Source organism: Simochromis diagramma, unplaced genomic scaffold (assembly GCF_900408965.1).
Source record: "Simochromis diagramma unplaced genomic scaffold, fSimDia1.1 OVJJ01000302.1, whole genome shotgun sequence".
Classification (NCBI taxonomy): domain Eukaryota; kingdom Metazoa; phylum Chordata; class Actinopteri; order Cichliformes; family Cichlidae; genus Simochromis; species Simochromis diagramma.
The window spans coordinates 7082766-7101666 of NW_024386792.1; the positions used below are offsets into that span (position 1 = coordinate 7082766).

Genomic DNA, 18901 nt, shown 5'->3' on the forward strand with positions numbered 1-18901 from the left:
GGAGTGGGATTTGAGGGTGACAAAAGCTTTATGCCAGTGGCCTCTGTCCTTGATATTGCTGTCAGTGTGCCCTCCATATGCAGCAACTGTCGGCCCACCCCCTCCTAGCTGCATACCACCAAACTGGGGCCGAGTCCAGAAACAGCACTTGTGTTTTCAACACTTAAGCAGACTTCTCATAACTATATTATTATTATTATTATTATTATTATTATTATTATTATTATTATGCAAGACATGAGGATTCTGTATTGTCTCTGCTAGCAAATAATCATCATGAAAATATTCCTTCATGCAGTTTACCCAAACTTTTTGCCAAGCCCCAAATGGCTCAGGGTGTGATGTGGAATGAGCTCAACACGTGTAAAAAAAATGTCATTCTCCACCAGCTGATGGTGAGTGTTTCTCTCCATCATGTTCACAGCTGTTTCGGTGAGTGGGTTAAGCACTGAGCACATTCACGTGTCCACAAATGTTAAAAGTGCCAATACGTTACATCTGGTATTCATGCTACAGCAACTTTTGTTTTCCTTTCTCTAGATTATTTGCTTTTTATTTCCACGCGCTTACATTTTCATGCACGAACATGGATATGTTTTTTTTATGGTTTGACAAACGTTTTCTTAGTTTTTATATCTTCTTATAGCTTTTGATGGGGCAGCCTTCTCGCTTCAATTCTTTATGTTTGACCATACTTTGAATATCTTGCTATATTTCATGGTCTTATGTTTATGCACAATTAGAAAACAAAGTGTAACTGTTGTTGGAAAGAAAATAATACTAATGTTGAAAATGATTTGTTTAAAATGTGCCACTTTCCCATTAAAAAAAATACTACTTTCCAAATCTTCCACTTAAAAAAATATTTTATGGTTTCAGGACAGATAAGTGAATAATTAAAATAAAATGGAAATGTACAATTATTATTATTATTATTATTATTATTATTATTATTATTAATTTAAAAAAAATACACCTATCTTTTTTTTATTTAGTAAATTGTAAAGAATATTGAGCAATGCTTGTATTGTTTATGTAAGTGAAACTAATAATGGACTCTGGAGGAGCTGTTCTTGGAGAAAAGGTGCTGAAAATGAACTTTTTGGATGTTGATTTCAGAAGACCGATCTGTTGCTACAAAAATAAAGTAGCTGCTTGAGCCTGAGAGTAACCATTAGAGAAACCATCTTGGGACTTTCCTCTCTCTCTCTTTCCTACTCCCCCTCTCTCTCGCTCTCTCTCTCTCCCTCTCTCTCCCTCTCTCTCTCTCTCTCTTGGCTCTCTGTGCCCCTCGGTCCCTCCAGCCTGCAGAGTTTTCCGTCCTGTGTCAGGATAACATCGTAAACGAGGACCACCTGACGGTAAGACCGGACTAAATGGAAGCAGCGGAGAAAACTCTCACTTACCAAGATGACACCGGACTTCACAGGAAGCTGCTCACAGATGACAAGGATAAGGACAAGACCGGCGGTAAGGACCACGCCACCGAGACGAACAGCGACGAGTCCAATTATGTGGATCTGGACGTAAAACCTGACTGTCCCAAAACGGTTAAAGTGACTTTCACAGGTGTAGGGAACCAGCTGTCTGTAATCAAATGCGACAGTTCAAATCAGGGGGAGCAGGAACGAAAGAGTAAAATCATTTCGAGCAAGGACAAGCAGGACACCGTCCCCGGGCTCGGATCGGATGAGCCCCGGTCGGAAACTCTGACTAAACTTCCCAACACTGATCAGGACTCCGAGAATGAGAATCAGCGCCAGGCCGAGCTCGACCCGAGTGACTGCAGCGACAATGTGTGCAGTGAAAGTGATGAGCTCCGGTACACGGACATGTATCTGAACAGCAAGACGGAGTCCGATGACGGCGCCAGCGCCTTGCTGTCCGACCACTGCGGCTCCGACACCGTGGAGGACGAGTCCCACTATATCACCACGCACGAAATCCAGCTAACCGAGCTCGACCACGACGTAGATTACGACTTAGGCCGCGGGACCTGTTGGGAGTTTGAAGACGACAACCTGGTCTATTCCTTTGTGGATTACGCCTCTTTTGAAAGCGATGATACTCAGGAGAGCACTCTGATACTAGAGGGCAGGGGCCAGGCGAAAGTGCAGTCAAATCTCGGTGGAACAGTTGTCAGCACTGAGCAGGAGGAGAGCGATCTTTGTGATTCGGACAAATGCGCCAGCTCGGACGAAAGCGTGTGTAAAAATCCAAGTGAAGACCTTAGTGAGGGGAAAATCCACCTGTCGATAAAAACCTCCTCTAGAGCAGTTAACGACCCAGTTAATGTATTTGACAACAACTTCTCTGGGTACAAGAAACACTGTGGAGACAAGAGCAATTTCTCTTTTGTGAGCCCTGGCGCCAGCGGGGCCCCATATTTCATCCCTGCTCCGGGCCGTCAGCACCTTGCAACCAAACTGAGACGGAAAGATATTAATGAGTATTCCAGCGGAGCGTCCAGCTCGATCAGTGAGCTGGATGACGCTGATAAAGAGGTGCGTAATTTAACCGCCAAGTCTTTCCGGAGCCTGGCATGTCCGTACTTCGATGCTATTAATCTTAGCACCTCTAGTGAATCTTCTGTCTCGGAATATGGCCTCAATAAGTGGTCGGCTTATGTAGACTGGAATTATGGAAACATAACGCGAGGCGGAGAGCGCAGCGTAATTGCGCACAAGACTTCCAGGGCAACGCTGGAAATGAATAAGAACGTGGAAAGTAAGAAGCATGGTAAGTCTGTTACCGGCACGAAAACCCCGCAAAACAAAACATGCGCGCTAAATAAAAGAATAACTTCACAGCAAGCATCATCTTCCAGCAAAAAGATCCAAGTGAAAGATCACGTTCAGCCAGTGCAGCGCGGTGTCACGTTGAATTTCCGCTGTAATGTTGAATCACATGAAACAGCTGATTCAAAATGCCCCAAAAAGGCACGACCCAATGGAGCTACCGGGGCTGTGCTGGCCAGGTCTGGGTATGAGATGCAGTATCATCACACAGATAACCTAGGAGATACTCACAAAAGGGCAATTTTTGCATCAAGTCTTTTGAAAAATGTGATTTCCAAAAAGATGCAATTTGAGCAGGAGCGCAAAATGGAGAGGGGTGAAATCTGTGACACATCCCCCTGTTTTCAGATAAAAGATCCAGAGGTGATGAGAGAAAGGAGTCCGGGACGAGGCCTACAAAGGCAAACATCAGAATCGGGCTCAGGATTCACTGTGAATTCTGCTGATGATCAGTGTCCGGAGGTTGGCAAACAGAGTTCCTGTGGTGATGGAGAGGAAACAAAAGGCAGCAAAGCACCAGATGATTCAGACAAGGGACAGGATGAACTCCAAAAGGATTCAACCATCCACAGTCAAAGTACTTCATCTAATTCATTAAAAGAAGATGATCCAGAACCTGTAAAACAGGTCGAACCTCCATCTGTAAGTGGCACACAGACTGCAGCAAAGGAAGGATTAGACACCAGCAGCATGCTGTCAAAACTTCTTTTTGTTCCAAGTTGCCAGCTACACTCAAAGGAGAGGAACTTTTCAGATTTACTAAGACACACACCTGACTCTGTCACACCTGCTGCTTCACAGAAAAGTGAAAAGGAGCTGAAAGCGAGTAATAACGGAAACAAAGAAGAAAATGGGAAGGGAGGGAAGAAACCCGAGATAAAAATATGTCTGAGAAGCGTGAAAGAAAATAAAGGCTGCACGCTGAATATTGCCAATCTCCTAACCCCTAAAATAAGTTACAATGTCAACACGTTCAGGACAGCAGATGATACCAGAGTCCCCATTTTGTCAGCAGCCGACAGGGTTCCAAATTTCACTGTTAGAGACATAAGAGACACCAAATGCAAGCTTCAAACACCAATATATCACGTAAGGGATGTACGCAAGTTGGTAAAAAGCTCATATCGCTTTGTTTCCTTGAATAATAGTGGCAGTAAATGTTCCACAGCAGCTGATAAACCTGAGGAAAAGGCAAAAACAGAGCATGTTAAACATTTATTACCGTCTCCTATTGTAATCAAATGCAACTCTGTTAAAACAAATGTCAAGTCAGAGAAAACTGCTGCACAGAAACAAGCAGCTACATCTGAAAATCCCCAGAGTGAAAGTGGACCTTCTGCTTCTGTGGCTAACAGGGCACCGCCAGTCATAACCAAGCAGGGGTGCCCTGACCAATCAGACATTCAAACAACTCAACTGGTGAAACAGAGGCAGGAGAAGTTTGCAGGTGAGACGGTGGAAAGGAGAAATGAGGTGGCAGCTCCAAAACAGGATGCAGTGGAGAAAATAAAAGCTGCTGTCAAAACGATGGAGCAGCTTTATTTTTTTGACAACAATGAGTGGAAGCGCAAGAGTCAGGCTCCACGCCCCATCACAGGCAGCCATGTGCTGTCGCTTATTGCCAGGGAGGAGCAGGGAGCAGAGGTGCCAGAGGCAGCAAGCACCGACAGCACTCCTCAGTCAGAAATGGGGAGGCCGCATGAAGACAAAAGAGCCCTCAACGTCATTCATGTTCCATATGACAGTGATGCTTTTAAAACACAACAAAGCAAAACATTTACTAACAAAAGCGTCCTCCATTTTGGCAGCAAGGCTTGCGTCAGTGTTAACTCAGACAGCAGCTCTGCGGTTCCACTGCCACCAACTGTGAAAAGCTTCAAAACTCCAGCGGCTCCACTGTCTGTGAAAATAGAGGAGCCAAGACATTGCCAGGTGGAGAATGGAAAGGTCAAAATCAGCCCCACTAATCCTTCTGTTACACAGGGCTGCTCGGACTCTGAGAACTATTTAACCATACCAGGGATGGCCTACACAAATGAAATCAAACTTTCAAACCCAGAACACGATTCGAAGGAGGGCAATTCAAATAACAGTAAAGTCAATGCAGCTGACCTCAAGGCACCTGAGCAGAAAACTTCTCCGTTAATCATGGAGTACCCAGGCACGAGCATCTACCATCACTCAACAGCAGCAACAGGGCCTCAGAAACAGCAGCAGGTGCTCTGTTTCTCTCCCTACCTCCCAAATGTGTCGCCTACACCTTCTACTGGAGAGCCAGCGCAACAAACCCAGCGCAAGATGCTTGTGGACCCCACAACTGGACATTATTACTTGGTGGACACTCCCATTAAAGCGACCTCTAAGAGACTGTTTGACCCTGAAACAGGTCAGTACGTGGATGTACCCATGCCTCATTCACCTGCGGCACCTGTAACCCCGGTGCCTCTTTCTGTGTCTCCCCTGGCACTTAACCCAGGAGGATATGCCCCCACCTACATGATCTACCCAGGCTTCATCTCCTCACCCACTATAGCAGCCCAGACGGTATTGCCACAGTCCCCATGTTATTCTGAAGATGCAGGTGGAGGAGAAAATATCAAAAAGAATATTAGTCCTCAGCCAGAAAGTAAGACAGCAGGCACAGAGAGTACATATTACAGTGCAACAGGAGAAACTTCCCAGGCGCAGCTGCAGTTACCTGTGAGTTTGGGACTTTTGACCACCAGGGGAAGTGGCGGGAGCTCAGAGAGAAAGCCAGTTATCAGCATCACAACGCAGCAAGGTCCAAGAATCATTGCCCCTCCCTCCTTCGATGGCACAACGATGAGCTTCGTAGTGGAGCATCGGTGACCAAGAGAACGTCTCGTCATAAGTGATGTAAGTTTTTCACCTGCTCATTCAGACTGGCAACTTGCATGACTCCGTATTTACCTGACTTCACCTCACTCCAACCGCTCTTAAATTTTGAATCTATTCTGTTGGAAGCAGATAAAAGACATTTATTTTTTTGTAAGTCTTGCTCAGAATCTTAATATCAATATGACTGTTCAAAATCTCCTGTGTGTGATGTCATGATGTATATTTGCAGTCAATTTCTGATTAGACACAGAGGGTGGAAGTAATAATAGTGCATTTAAACAAATAGCATTTAAAAACAGAAAACACACACACAAACAAAAAGCAAAATATTTTCCCAATCTGAAATTTTAGTTTATTTTTTTTAAAGAGCGATAAAAAGCAAAAACAATGGGATTTGAAATTTCTGTAGAACAATATTTTTTTTCTGACATATGGAAAAATAATTGCTCAGCACACTCAGCACATAAATCTAGTTTTTCAGACAGATTCTCATTAAGATTTTCCTGATCATGATCTATAATACATTTTGATATACATGCACTGCTCATCTATAGCGCTTTTTTATGTACAAAGCCCCACCTTGGATTTGGGCAGGGGCAAAAGACTGGAAAAGTTGTACAAAGGCTAAAATAAAATTACCTCCAAATTAAATTGCCTAATTAGTAAGAGGGTTTTAATCATCTAAAGTGTTGACAGGACACAGATATTCTTGATGGTATTGGTGGTGTCAGAGGTTGGGTGAGGAGTTGGCTTTGGCACCTATAAAGGCCCAATTAATGCTAACTGATACATACAGATCTTCAAGCAACATATGCTATCATATGGATAGTCTTTTTTTTTTTAGGAAGGCTTTGTTTATTTCATTAATAATTGTAAACCAGGCTGTGCACATATTTAGAAACTAATTGAGGTCAAAAACTGTAGAGGAGATGGAATTTTGTAACAAGCAAGATTGGGGAAATTTTGGCTTTCAAAACTGCAGAAATTGCTTTCAGCACTTTTTAAGCACCTGTTAAAAGAAGATACCATAGAAGACAGTGAGAGATATGCCCTGAACCAACATTTCAGAAGCATGTTGCTGGCATCATATTCAAAATAAGCACGTATTTAAAACAAACTTTTCAGTTTTAATATATGATAAGATGCCTCTGCACTTATTTCAAACTAATAAAGATATCATTGTGAACCAATTTGTTCTGGTTATAATTGGCTATATCTGCAGCGCTTAACCTAATTACACCACCACCAAATAATATAAGGTTTATGCAACAGCTACATTAAATAGAGGGTTAGAGTAATCACCAAGATCTTTCTTAGGTTACTGTAGTGGTTAATCTGCCAGCGTATTTAAGATCTTTATTTAAAATGATAACTTTAATGCTCAAATCTAATTATCGTTGTTTAATTATGATTTTTCAAAGGTGCTGTTTTACAAAAAAGCTGAAAAAATACACATTAAAAAGCACTTTTTTTTTTTTTTTTTATTCTGACGCCAAAAGACAGAGAAGTCCAGTGTGCTCGAATCTGGATATAAAAACATTAATTCTGTTCAGTGAATTCAGTAATTTTTAGTCTTAAGCAAGGTTTTGACAGATAGCTAAAATATTTGTGTTTTGTTGTTTTTATTGCATGTGAATAATACATTTCTAAAGCGCTGCACATTTTGCAAGTGCCTCTTTACAAATGTGGTAGCCAAATTCAGTACATAAAATCTCAACAGAATTTAATGCTGTTACTTTCAAGGAATCTCCTGAAGTCCGTACCAAGACTTATAGAGATTCACATTCCGAGGCTGCTCGTGTGTTACATTCAGATGACCTCACCAACTCGTGTTTTTTCATTATTTTGTGCCATAAATGTGGTCAAAGCAGCAGTCCAACTTGGATGCTATAACAGTGACATGTTAATAGACACGCAGCAGCTTCATGACAGGTAACCCTGACTCCACTGAGCTCGGCTGGACTTGCAGTGAGATTGGATTTTCAGCCATGGCCCAGAGCTTTTCTCTGCATTACACATCGTCGGGCTATTTTGATAGTGTGAGACGACTTTGTTTACATGGTTTATTCTCAGGGTTGGAAAGTGTCACAGGAAACTATTCCAGTTAGTGACACCTCACATCAAGTTATTCTTAATCCGTTATAAATGTTTTAATTACTTGTATAACTTTACAGTTTATTAGTGTGTTCGTTCCTTGCTTGTGACATTTCACAAATCCAACAAATATCTTGAGAAATAATCAGTTCACAGATTGCAAAATAATTAACTCCTAGGTGCAATATGTTTATTGTGCAGTGAAGGTGGACACAATGTAGCCAATGTAATGTTAATTTATTTTAAGCAAGTAAGACAAGCAGTGGGTTCAGAGGGCTAAAATAATCTGATCACTAATTTTACAGAATAATTGACTGTGTAGTTTAAATGTAGAGCTTACGCAAATCAGGAAATAATTTTAAATAATGTTATATAATAAACAAAAACCTGAGTTTACAGTACTGTGGAAATCAAATTTAAACAAGAGATCTTTGTGGTGGTAAATGGTACTGCAGCATATTTTCCTTACAAATAGTTTAAGTTTTATTTGCACTGGTTTTAAAGTTTTCACTCCAAAAGTTTTACAGTAATAGAATAATAAGGAGTTATATTTCACATTGTTTTGTGTCTAACTTACATTCCAACCTTACTTCTCAGGCCATTTTAAACTGCATACATTTTGACCTGTAACACCAGCTATGACTTTGTACAGTTGAACCATGGACCTAAATACTGATCTAAATTTTAGCCATTGGAACTTACTAATTACTAATGATGCTTTTGTAGCTATGAATTAAAATTGAATACATGCATTTTAATATAATCAGAAAAAGTTAACAATAGTAAGTAAGATCAAAGTGATGTAAATCCAGGAAGCATTTTTTTTATTTGGTTGATTGCCACTTTTTAAGAAAATCCTAAAGAGCTCTACAACAGAGGTTTTGTAGTAACGTATAAACAGCTTGTCAAAAGGTTAAATCTGGCTCACTGGATGGCTTTGGAAAAAGTAAAAGCAGAAGAAGGCCAGAAAGTTTGGATTTTTAACTGCATTTTTTTCATTTTTCATTTTCATTTATTTTACAGTCTTCTTATTGTCCAACAGTACCAAAGGTAAGCAGCCTAAAAGATAAACCATTAAATGACATATATTAAAAACAAATTCCAATCGATAACACAGAAATGCCTATATACTGTAACATTTTATCGGGGTGTCTTTTTTGTTTGTTAGGTTTACTTTTATAGTAGGCCCACACAAACATCAAACAAACAAACAAATAAATAAAATTACACTTTTGTGTATTTTAGACATTTCTGTTTACTGGATTGGTCCTCTCAGCATCAAATTGGGGTGTGTGTGGCCCACAATGTGTTATGTTTGTGGTATGCTTGTTTTATCAGCAGATGTTTATATGAACACAGGTTGACAGGTTACCAAGGCAATAATCTGAGCTGACAAACATCAACAGCAGTTCTGCAAATGAACAATTAAGAAGGGCATAAAAAAAAAAAAAAACACCAGCAAAACAAACCAAATATAAATGCAAAATTATAAAAAGAAATCTTTTTAGTGTCATATTCTTTCTTTTCTTTTAGATATACACATTTACAACTAACCACAGTCCATTCTCAGCTAATGTGTCAGAGCAATAATACATCCCCATGAGCATGAGGGATTCATGTCAGCTGGGTGCGTGTCAGGCAGAGGCCTAGCGCGGGGTTGAGTAGTTGTGTGAAGGGAAACCAGGGCATGTGCATGTGTGTCTGCGTGTGTGTGTAACTGGTGTCGGTGGGGCAGAGGGACATGTGTGTGTGTGTGTGTGTGTGTGTTGGGGGGGGGGGGGATTGCTGGGATAGTGATGCAGGAGGAAAAGGTCAGGCAATGCAAAGTATTTGTTGTGCTGATGCAGGGAGAGGACAGCTGCTCGGAGAGATCAGATGCTGTTGCAGCTCCAGCTTGGAGGCGATTCTGCGGGACTCTGATGGGGTCAACTTTTTATAGCCCCCTCCCCCTCTGCCTATTCCTAAATGGGGAGAGGGAGGTGGAGGGCACTGCTGTCCTTCTATGTAAACAAATCTTGTAGCGTGCCCTCAGCAGTGATTTGGCTGAATCTGATCAGCTGGCTAAGGTTGAGGAAATCTGAAGAGTGAATGCGTTTCAGTGGCTGGTGAAAGTAGCTCTTTCACAAACTGCACCACACAGTAACTTTTCTCCTTTATGTTTTTAACTTGTTTTCACAGCATCCATCTGACTTTAACACCCATGTTTTGTCTTCTTTATCACCTTTAGATGTTTCTGCTGAGGATTTTGCCTTCAGTCACTGTAAGTTCAGTTTTCACCTGTCACCCACCCCGTGATCTACTCCCAGGACAACCTCCACCACCATCATCTGCCCCCAGTTCTGTGTTGTTTAAACTTGCAGCAGACATTACTGTATACGCACTGCAGTGCTACATAGGGTCAACTCAACATTTTTGCCACGCTGTCCTGCTGAAGTTCTGATGTGAATAGGCTTATAATACTTTCCATTCAGCTGCTGTCTAGATCTGTTGAAATGCTGTTTGTGCCCTGCAGCATGCTTATTCAAAAGGAAAAAAGGCAAGTCTTCGCTTCCTGCTCAGTGTTATTCATTACTGGCCAAAAGCAACTGGTTTACTGATATTTTACTGTCGCCAAGTATTTTAAGCAAGACTATGTAACTTTTGAAAAACATATTTAACCTAAAAAAGGTTTAATATGTGCAAAATAAAATTCAACTTTATTAAAGTCCGCATACCCAAGATTTGTTTTCTATAACCTCTTGTGATCATTACGCTGTACCTGACCTTACTGAGTGTGTGTGCAATTCATTAACACTACTGTGTAAGGATGTCACAGGTCCCTATGGTTTTATCAGAAAAGTAAAACAAAAAGTAAAGATGTACCTGACAAGAGCACATATTGGTTGTCTGCTGCGGTTGATGCTTGGTCACACTTATTCTAAGCGTATGACAACAGCTAGGCATTGCGGTCTTGTTTATCCCAGTGGGCAAATGCAGTACGGTATTAGAGACAAATATGAGATTCTGGTGTATCAGCAGGTATCAAAAGAGGTGCTTTGCATTTGCTGTTTTCATCTGCACACATCAGTTGCTCGGTAGGACAGAGGATGTCTTTTTCAGGTCCGGGGCATTGTAGGGCTTATTTGACTGGCAATCCTGAATGCCATGTGAATGTTGGGGACAGTGCAGGTAGCAAGTGGTGGGTCCCATTTTTATTTATTTTTGGGGTATCACATTGCTCAACTTCCTACATAAAGTTTACATCATTTTGCATTAAAGCTTCTAACTTTAGATCCATCCTGGTAGTGGATCAGGGCCATTTTAAAGAGGTCAACCATGCTCAGTGGACACTGAGCAACTTCTAGCCACAGCAAAGGCTCTGTCTTCCTGTGGACACTGGGATCCTTAGTAGCCAGGTAACATGTAGAAGATCCCAAGACCACAGTACACAGATCTTTTTTGGAATTCTGAGTGAATTAATACTCCAAGTGAATTCATCCATGAGAGGATGGACAGAGAGGTTGATAGCAGATATTAGTACCGCATCAGCAGTAATGCAGAGTGGAGTGGAAGCGCTGAAGTGAAAGCTGAGCCTGGCATCAAACTTCTCGACTTACCGGTGGATCTGCTTTCTAACCCTACCCATTAGTCATTGGAAGAATGAGGTTGTAGATGCAAGCATCTGAAACAAGTTTCATTCGCTGGGTGATGCAAAGAGAGGGTGATCTGAGACATTTGAAAGAGACGCTGCTCTTCAGACATCTGATTTCTCTGGAGGTATTCCAGACAGATCCAACTGGAAAGAGATCACAGCACAGAGTCAGAATACCCTGGAGGGATTACATAGGATGTGGCTAGGGAGAAAGACATATGGGCAACTTTGTTTAGCCTGCTGTCACCAAGATCAGCCACAGAAAATGAATGTATGGGCTCCAGTAAAATAATAAACAAGATAACATAGATACCAAGCAAGTCGATTCTGTATCACATATTATTCATTTTCACATTTAAAAGTTTAGGTATGTAATCTTATTTAACCAAGAAAAATAGCCAGATGGGTGTAATGATGATGGCATCTTTCATTCAAGTACTGCTTTCCTCCATTTGATGTTTGTGCCACAGTGGTTGCTGTTCAGTGGAAGTTGCATAGTCTTGGTTTTAAACAAAATATTTTTGCTGTACATCATATGATCCACATTTTGCACAGGGACCATTTGTCTGCACTTAATTAAAAATTAAACACGACAGATTAAGACCTCACTATCTGTATATATTTTTATTCTTTTACAGTCAGTTCAGTCAAAAAAGGAAATCATTTATTGTTGGATTTAAAATAAATATATTGTAAAGAATTCCCTACTAAATATATGTTAAAGAATAATCGGCTGGCATTACTATGTGCTGTGTTACAACTCACCAACATATTTTTCACATGCACAGCAGCAGCATTTCCATGTTTTTGAGCAGTCCATGCCCATGTTTGTCTTGAAGTCTATATAACCGTCCTGTCATGACTCACGAAATGATGCTCAAACCTGCTGCATAACTGATTTATAGTATGAAGTGGTCTGCATTTATATTTTTAAAGCATGCTCAGGAGAAAAGTAATACACTATGTGTGTATGTCAGATGAAACAAAGCTGGGACTGTGGTTTATTAGTTTACTTAGGTAACTAAGTAGCGTTGGGCCTAATGCGTCAGAGCCAGCTGGGACATTTAGAGGATGACTTCCTCTATTTGCTTTGGTTCAGTTTACACTTTTGTGTACTGAGATGGGGGCTGATGTGTGTCTGTGTTTGTGCCTGTGAGTTATGTGTGGCATTTGAGCATTATGTGAGTACAACGAGGAGTTATGTTACTTTGCTGCAGACGTGAGCATAGACTGGTCAAGTGTTTGGTTTGGGTGTTTTTGCATAGCATACGGAGAAATGCCAGTTTAAATCTAAATCACTGAGCAAATATATTCAAATATTTTTATTTGAATACTTTTTTCTGTTTTCTTACCTGTTTCCATTTGAATATGCAGGGGCATCATGTGTCATTGTGCTTGATTTTACTCAGTTATATAAGCAAGCATACATGTAGTAATACATGTAGTTTGCTATTTTTATCACGTTTCCTAGTTACACAGATTAAAGGTATCTGGACATGCTGGACAGTCTATGTACCTTAATGTAAAATGCAATTTTTGCAACTTTTATTCTTATGAATTGATTTCATTCTAACTGATTCATGTGCACGAGCTGCTCTTTGGAGCATGTTAATGTTGCCAAATTTAATTCATTTTGAGGTAAATGTAACTGAGATATGTAACTGTAACTAATAACACTTCCTTTAAAATTGTAGGTTTGCTGTTGAATGAAATCAGTTTACTCCATTGTAAAATGAGAGCAGTGCAAATAAAGCAACTGATGCTACTGAACATTTATTTATATAAAATTTGTACAAAATGGCAGAAATGACCTAAGAGATGAAAAAAAAATTTTTTTTTAAATAAATAAATGACACATTTTTTATTTTGAAGTACAAAAATGATAACACTGCCTCCCAGTTTTGAACTTTTATGTGTTTCCCCAGGTGTCCAAGGTGATATTTTCCTAAGTCTAGATGATTTTATTTTTATCACATTAACATATCATTTTTAAACCCTGTGAAATTTAAATAACTAATATATTACAAATTGCAGGCTCCAGTAAACCAGCTATTCTAATGTTGTTATGAATGTAAAGCATAATTTCTCCCATGCATTTTATGAACACCATGTATGATTTTTATCTGTGAATAATAATAATGTACTTAATGCACCTGTCATCAACATTGTCAGCAATGAATGGCTGTAAACACTGGTGGTAGCAGCACAATGTAGATTTGTTTAATTTTGTTAAAATCTGATTTCATTTGAAAATAACATTTTTCATGTTTTCAGGTGAATTTTGCCCAATATTGCACTGTAACGTAGAGATAATGTAATTTCTTTGAAAACTTTCATGAAAATGTTTGTCAAACAACAAACAAATACAACACCTGCTGATTTTGAGGTTTAATGTGAGAAAGTGATTGCATCAGTGCTTGATTTTGTATTAAACAAGAGGGATACGGTGAGGTGACGGTGGTTCGAGATAAGTGCAAAGACTGTGTGAACGGTTAAAGGAAAGGGGCACATGTTTCAATGAAATGTCCTCTAATGAGATACAGCTGTGTATTACCCACAGCCTTTTCTATGCATGATGTCAACTGTGTTGCGAGGCTGGCCCAGGAACAGGAAGAGGTCAGGACGACAGCTGAGAGATACCTTGAAAAGAGAAGTGAGTGCTGTGTTTGCACTTACAACTTGGAAAGTATAAGAACATGATTAGTGACTGTTATGTAGACTGACAAGCCTACATATGTTTGCAATAAATTCAAAATACAAGCTACTGAACATGTGTGTGTCCATTTTAATCATTTTAAGGCCTCCTTGTGTTTGAATGAAATGCATTTACTGCCACTTTCAAAACAGCTGCGCTAATATCAAACATTTGTTTAACTAAATAAAATTAATGTTTATTCAATTAATCTTTGATAGGTGGTATCATCAACAAGGAAATGATGTGAATAAACAGAAGCTGTGCTTATTCATCAAGATACTCTAAAGTGAAACCCAATACACGTTTTTTTTGCAAGAAGCAGCTTTATTAGTGAATAATTACTAATTCATTAATGCTTTCATCCACTACCAAAACACTGTTAGGATATCATGTTGTGTGAAATCCATGTGCCTAGTTAGACAGTCAGCGCATGTAGAAGTGAGCATAGCAATGGCAATAACTGATCTGAACATGATTAATAATAAATAAATCAAGTGAAGGCTATTATGATTGGAACTTATATTTTCCTTCTGAATGTTATTGAAAAGTAAATAAGGTAAACAGGAGCAATAAAAAAATGTGCCACATCAAAGTAATATACATCTATCTATCTATATATATATATATATATATATATATATATATATATATACACTTTTTGTTTTACTTTCTTTTATCTTCCCTGTGCGTTTACCATAGCTTTACACTCAGTTTCACTGACCTAATTACTGTAAAGTTTCACCTCTGAGCAAAAAAAAAAAGAAAAGAAAAAAACGAGGGTGAAAGGCAGTCAAACAGATTTATGCCAACATAAGTACACATTTGGCATCTAGCAGCGTGCGAGGTTAGCTTTCGGGTGACACTGAAACATCACCCGGCCAGGCTTAAGTTTAACCTGTCAGTTTGCTGCTGTGTTTACTTGGTTGCCATGGATGCAGGGAGACTGGCAGACACTGGTTTGCCCCCAGCTGCTCTCAGTGGTTTCTAAAGAATCTACATTAAGGACCAGTTGTTGTCCTCGGATGCCAGCAGGTACTCTGATGGCACAGTTGTACCACGGAAAAACACAAGATTTATTAGCTCACCTGGATCACCAAGTGTGAGTTGCACTTAAGCCACTAAGGTATATCATCATTGCAAAACAATGATCTATCAAAAGTCCATGCTAATGCTGGTACAGCCTTCACAGACAGGAACATAGACTGGACTCTTCATTTTAAAGCCTTAATGTCATCATTTTTGATTGCTCGGCTCTTTTGGAACCAAAAGGGACCCTGTTTGTACAACTATTGTCAGCTAAGACTAGCATGCCGTCTTTACATAATGCACCCATGAACAGTGTGCGTGCAAAACACCCAGATATGCATCTGCTAATTACTGCTGCTAATAACTATCTGCTCTGTGAGTGGGAAGGCAGAGGTACTTTACAGCTGTAAATGAAAACACTGCAAACTACGATCCGTGTTTGTACTGTGGCTGTACCTCCAACTTACACAAAGTCATGAAAGATCACGGTAGAGTAAAAGCTTTTTCCAGGAAGCAGCTGATGAAACAAAGAGAGGAGGAAAGAAACGCCCCAGACAAAACCATGAAAACCATGAAATTCTCCCTGAATGAACCCAGAGTTTACATTTCGTCTCTTTCTTGTTTAGAAACATAAGAACCAGCTCATCATCCCTTAATGTCTAACTCATTTTTTTACAGCACATTTTCTTGAGGACAAATTTTCCAGAAAAACGCCGCATGTTCAGTGTTCATATATTTTACAGATTAAGTTTGGAATTTTGTGTTGCTTTTTTGCAGTGCGCTTGGTGTGTAAGGGCCGTTAGGGGTTGCTACCTGGGAATATAAAGAAAACATCAATCCTTTATATGCTCTAAAGGATCAAATAATGTTATATGAAGAGTATGCTGTCTTGAACTGATGAATGAATTTAGTTCTTTATTCTGTACCTTATGTGCTGTTGGCAGCACATAAGGTTGCCAACAGCTTGGATACTAACTTTTACATTTACATTTGTAGCAGGTGTCTTTGCCTCTTTCAGCTGTTAGCACCTGCAGACACAGCTCCTCCCCCCACTAGCAGCTGAACATGAGAACAGTAGAACAACAACTTGGCAAAGCATCTTAAAGACTGACACCCTGGAAGAATTTTGTGAGGTGAGTATAGCTCCTATTTCAACAACATGTAAGCATTAAACAGTTTGATTAATCTGGCTGGCACACACATTAATGTTAGCAATTTAACGATTAGCAGGTACTCACATTAGCTGTCTGCTGTCATTGTCATGGCTGGATGGTCCCCAACGGCCGACCTGCCTGTGTGTGTTTTCCGTGTGTTGTCCTCCAGTTTTTCTTCCTCTCCATCTCCGTGGGTTTACAGAGGTCATCTTCAGACGCCGGGTGACATCTGACCTGGAAGCACCTCCGCACGGGAGTCGCCACACCGGCACTGATGCTCTTCCCAGTTATCCGCCATCTTATGAGGGCTACTTAACTGCAGAGTCAGGCGACACTCGGCGTGGGAATATTAACCAAGCCTGGTAGTAGCTTTGAGTGTCTTGTTATATGAGGACTGTGAAGAGAAGTGAACTTACCTTCGTTGTACTTATATCCTTAGGATTAAGGACGGAGAGGAGATTGCTGGGAAGGAAGTCACGAGCACAGATTCACTTTGGAGAAAGACACGGACGCACTATCACACACGTTTGGGACACGGGGAGGAACACACGGAGGACGGCTTGCACATTGAACTGTTATTTGAATCCTTTTTCACTGTAAATAAACATGCTGTCTATTCATTCCACAAGCTCCGCTTTTGGGTCCCTCATTCTACTCACAGTGACAATCATTGAGGTAGCGACAAGTGGCTGTGCCTAATAACAAAATGACAATGTTAATGGGAGCAAACATTATCAGTCCTGCCAATCTATAACATTAACAGAGTGTTAATTTAACATGATAACACAATTATTTGCATCTAAAAAGTCTTATTTTTCTTTTAAAGTTCCACACTGAAGCTGAGCAAAGTCCACCAGCACAGAAACAGTGGCATCTTCCCTCATCTATGGAAGCCTGTTTCCGCCACTAAAAAAACAAACAAACAAAAAAAACAAGTATCCATAACTCGAAATTTCGAGAAACATAACTCAAAATTTGGAGCAACATAACTCACAATTTCGAGTTACTTTTCTCAAAGTTTCGAGTTAATAACTCGAAATTTCGAGTTAGCTCTGCCAATCAGTAATCTACGTGAATGAGGTCACTTTCGCGCACTCAAAACCGGATCGCAACACATTGGCGCTTTCGTGAGTACGTTTGCTGATAGTAACGCCATGTGATTCAGCTAATAACACAAGGATTTCATCATTTTTGAAGCCACACTGAAAATACTCAGCAATCTCTGCATTCATGACTGGATGTAATACTGGTAGCTTAGCTGTAGCATTTACACCTGAGGGCTTCAGCTTCCGGGTAACAAGGAAATGACATCATTCACGTAGATTACTGATTGGCAGCGCTAACTCAAAATTTCGAGTTACTTTTCTCAAAATTTCGAGTAAATAAGTGGAAATTTTGAGTGATGGATCCTTTTTTTTTTTTCTTTAGTGGTGGAAACAGGCTTCCATACTCACCAACTCTATCTAATCAGCAATAAAAACATGGTGCCAAGTCACCAGAAGCACAGGAAATAAATTGGGCTTTGGCTGAATACATCTAGATGAACCAGAATTACTATAATCTTTATTTTAACAAAATTATGCCTCTTACTAGAGTCAAATATTTCCTTGTGGTATCTAAAACTACAAATATTTTCCTGGGTGTCAGTATCAAGTTTTAAATTCTAGTGTCGTTAGCCCAGGACTATAGCTACATTCCTCCTCATTTAACATCTATGAATCAATTTCATTCTGCTTATCTAATTTAAAAAACAGATATATAAATAGATTTTTTAAAAAGTAGCATAACTCTAAAGGTGTGTTTAATCAGGTGGCAGCAAACTTGATGACAAGCCATGGGGCAGTGTTGTCTTCATGTTTGTAATGATGAGGAGAACAGTCAATACTGAGCTCGGTTTTTGTTATGCAAGCTCAGTGGTGTTAACATGTAGGCTTTCTGAAAATATAAGTAGATGATGTTACTTGAGGGTCTTTATCAAATTTAGCCATATTTTGTGTAAGTTAGATTTTTATTTATCATGCAGTACCAACAGAGGAAATGAAGCAGTCCCACATTTATTCTGAAGCAACCGCAGAAACAGAAAACTGGGAGTGCTGCAGATGTTACAGCTCCCAAAGAGCACTGGATTTTGAATACAGATTAACGTCTTGAACTCTGAGTCAGTATTGGATAGCATAAAGAAACAGAAGACTACTTAAATTCACTAACTGCTGCTTGTTCTCCAAGATACCTGGAACTACATACTTGCCAAATACTCAAGGAAGCCAAGGTTAATTTATGACAAAGTCGCAATATTATTTTAGATTGTGATTTCAACTTGACTCCATCACAAAACTTTGCAGGTGTGTGATTAAGATCTGGTTGAAAGCCAAATTCAAACAAAGCATCCTAACCGAATCCACCAACACGTTGCCGGGTGTTGTAATTGGTGCAATCACATCACAAGACCGTCCTAATTTATTTCTATTTGTGTTACTTTCCATGAACATAAGGACAAAAATTAAAACATAAAATAGTTTTCAGAAGCATCCTGAGTTTATTTTTGTCTCTAAAATGTTTGCGCAGCACTGTACATGCATACATTCAATCGCTTTCATGGGGTTAATAGACAAATATAGCGACTTTGACATGTAAAACTTTATTC

At 39.8% G+C, this 18901-nt stretch overlaps 1 protein-coding gene across 1 annotated transcript; it reads left to right on the top strand.

Annotated features, from left to right (window-relative positions):
* Positions 1-1293: 1293 nt before the first annotated feature.
* Positions 1294-14151, top strand: LOC120728886 (uncharacterized protein C4orf54-like). The gene is made up of 2 exons (XM_040024145.1): positions 1294-5675; positions 9979-14151. The coding sequence occupies exon 1, from the start codon at positions 1377-1379 to the stop codon at positions 5646-5648; it is 4272 nt and encodes a 1423-aa protein (XP_039880079.1). The 5' UTR covers positions 1294-1376; the 3' UTR covers positions 5649-5675; positions 9979-14151.
* The last annotated feature ends 4750 nt before the right edge of the window (positions 14152-18901 follow it).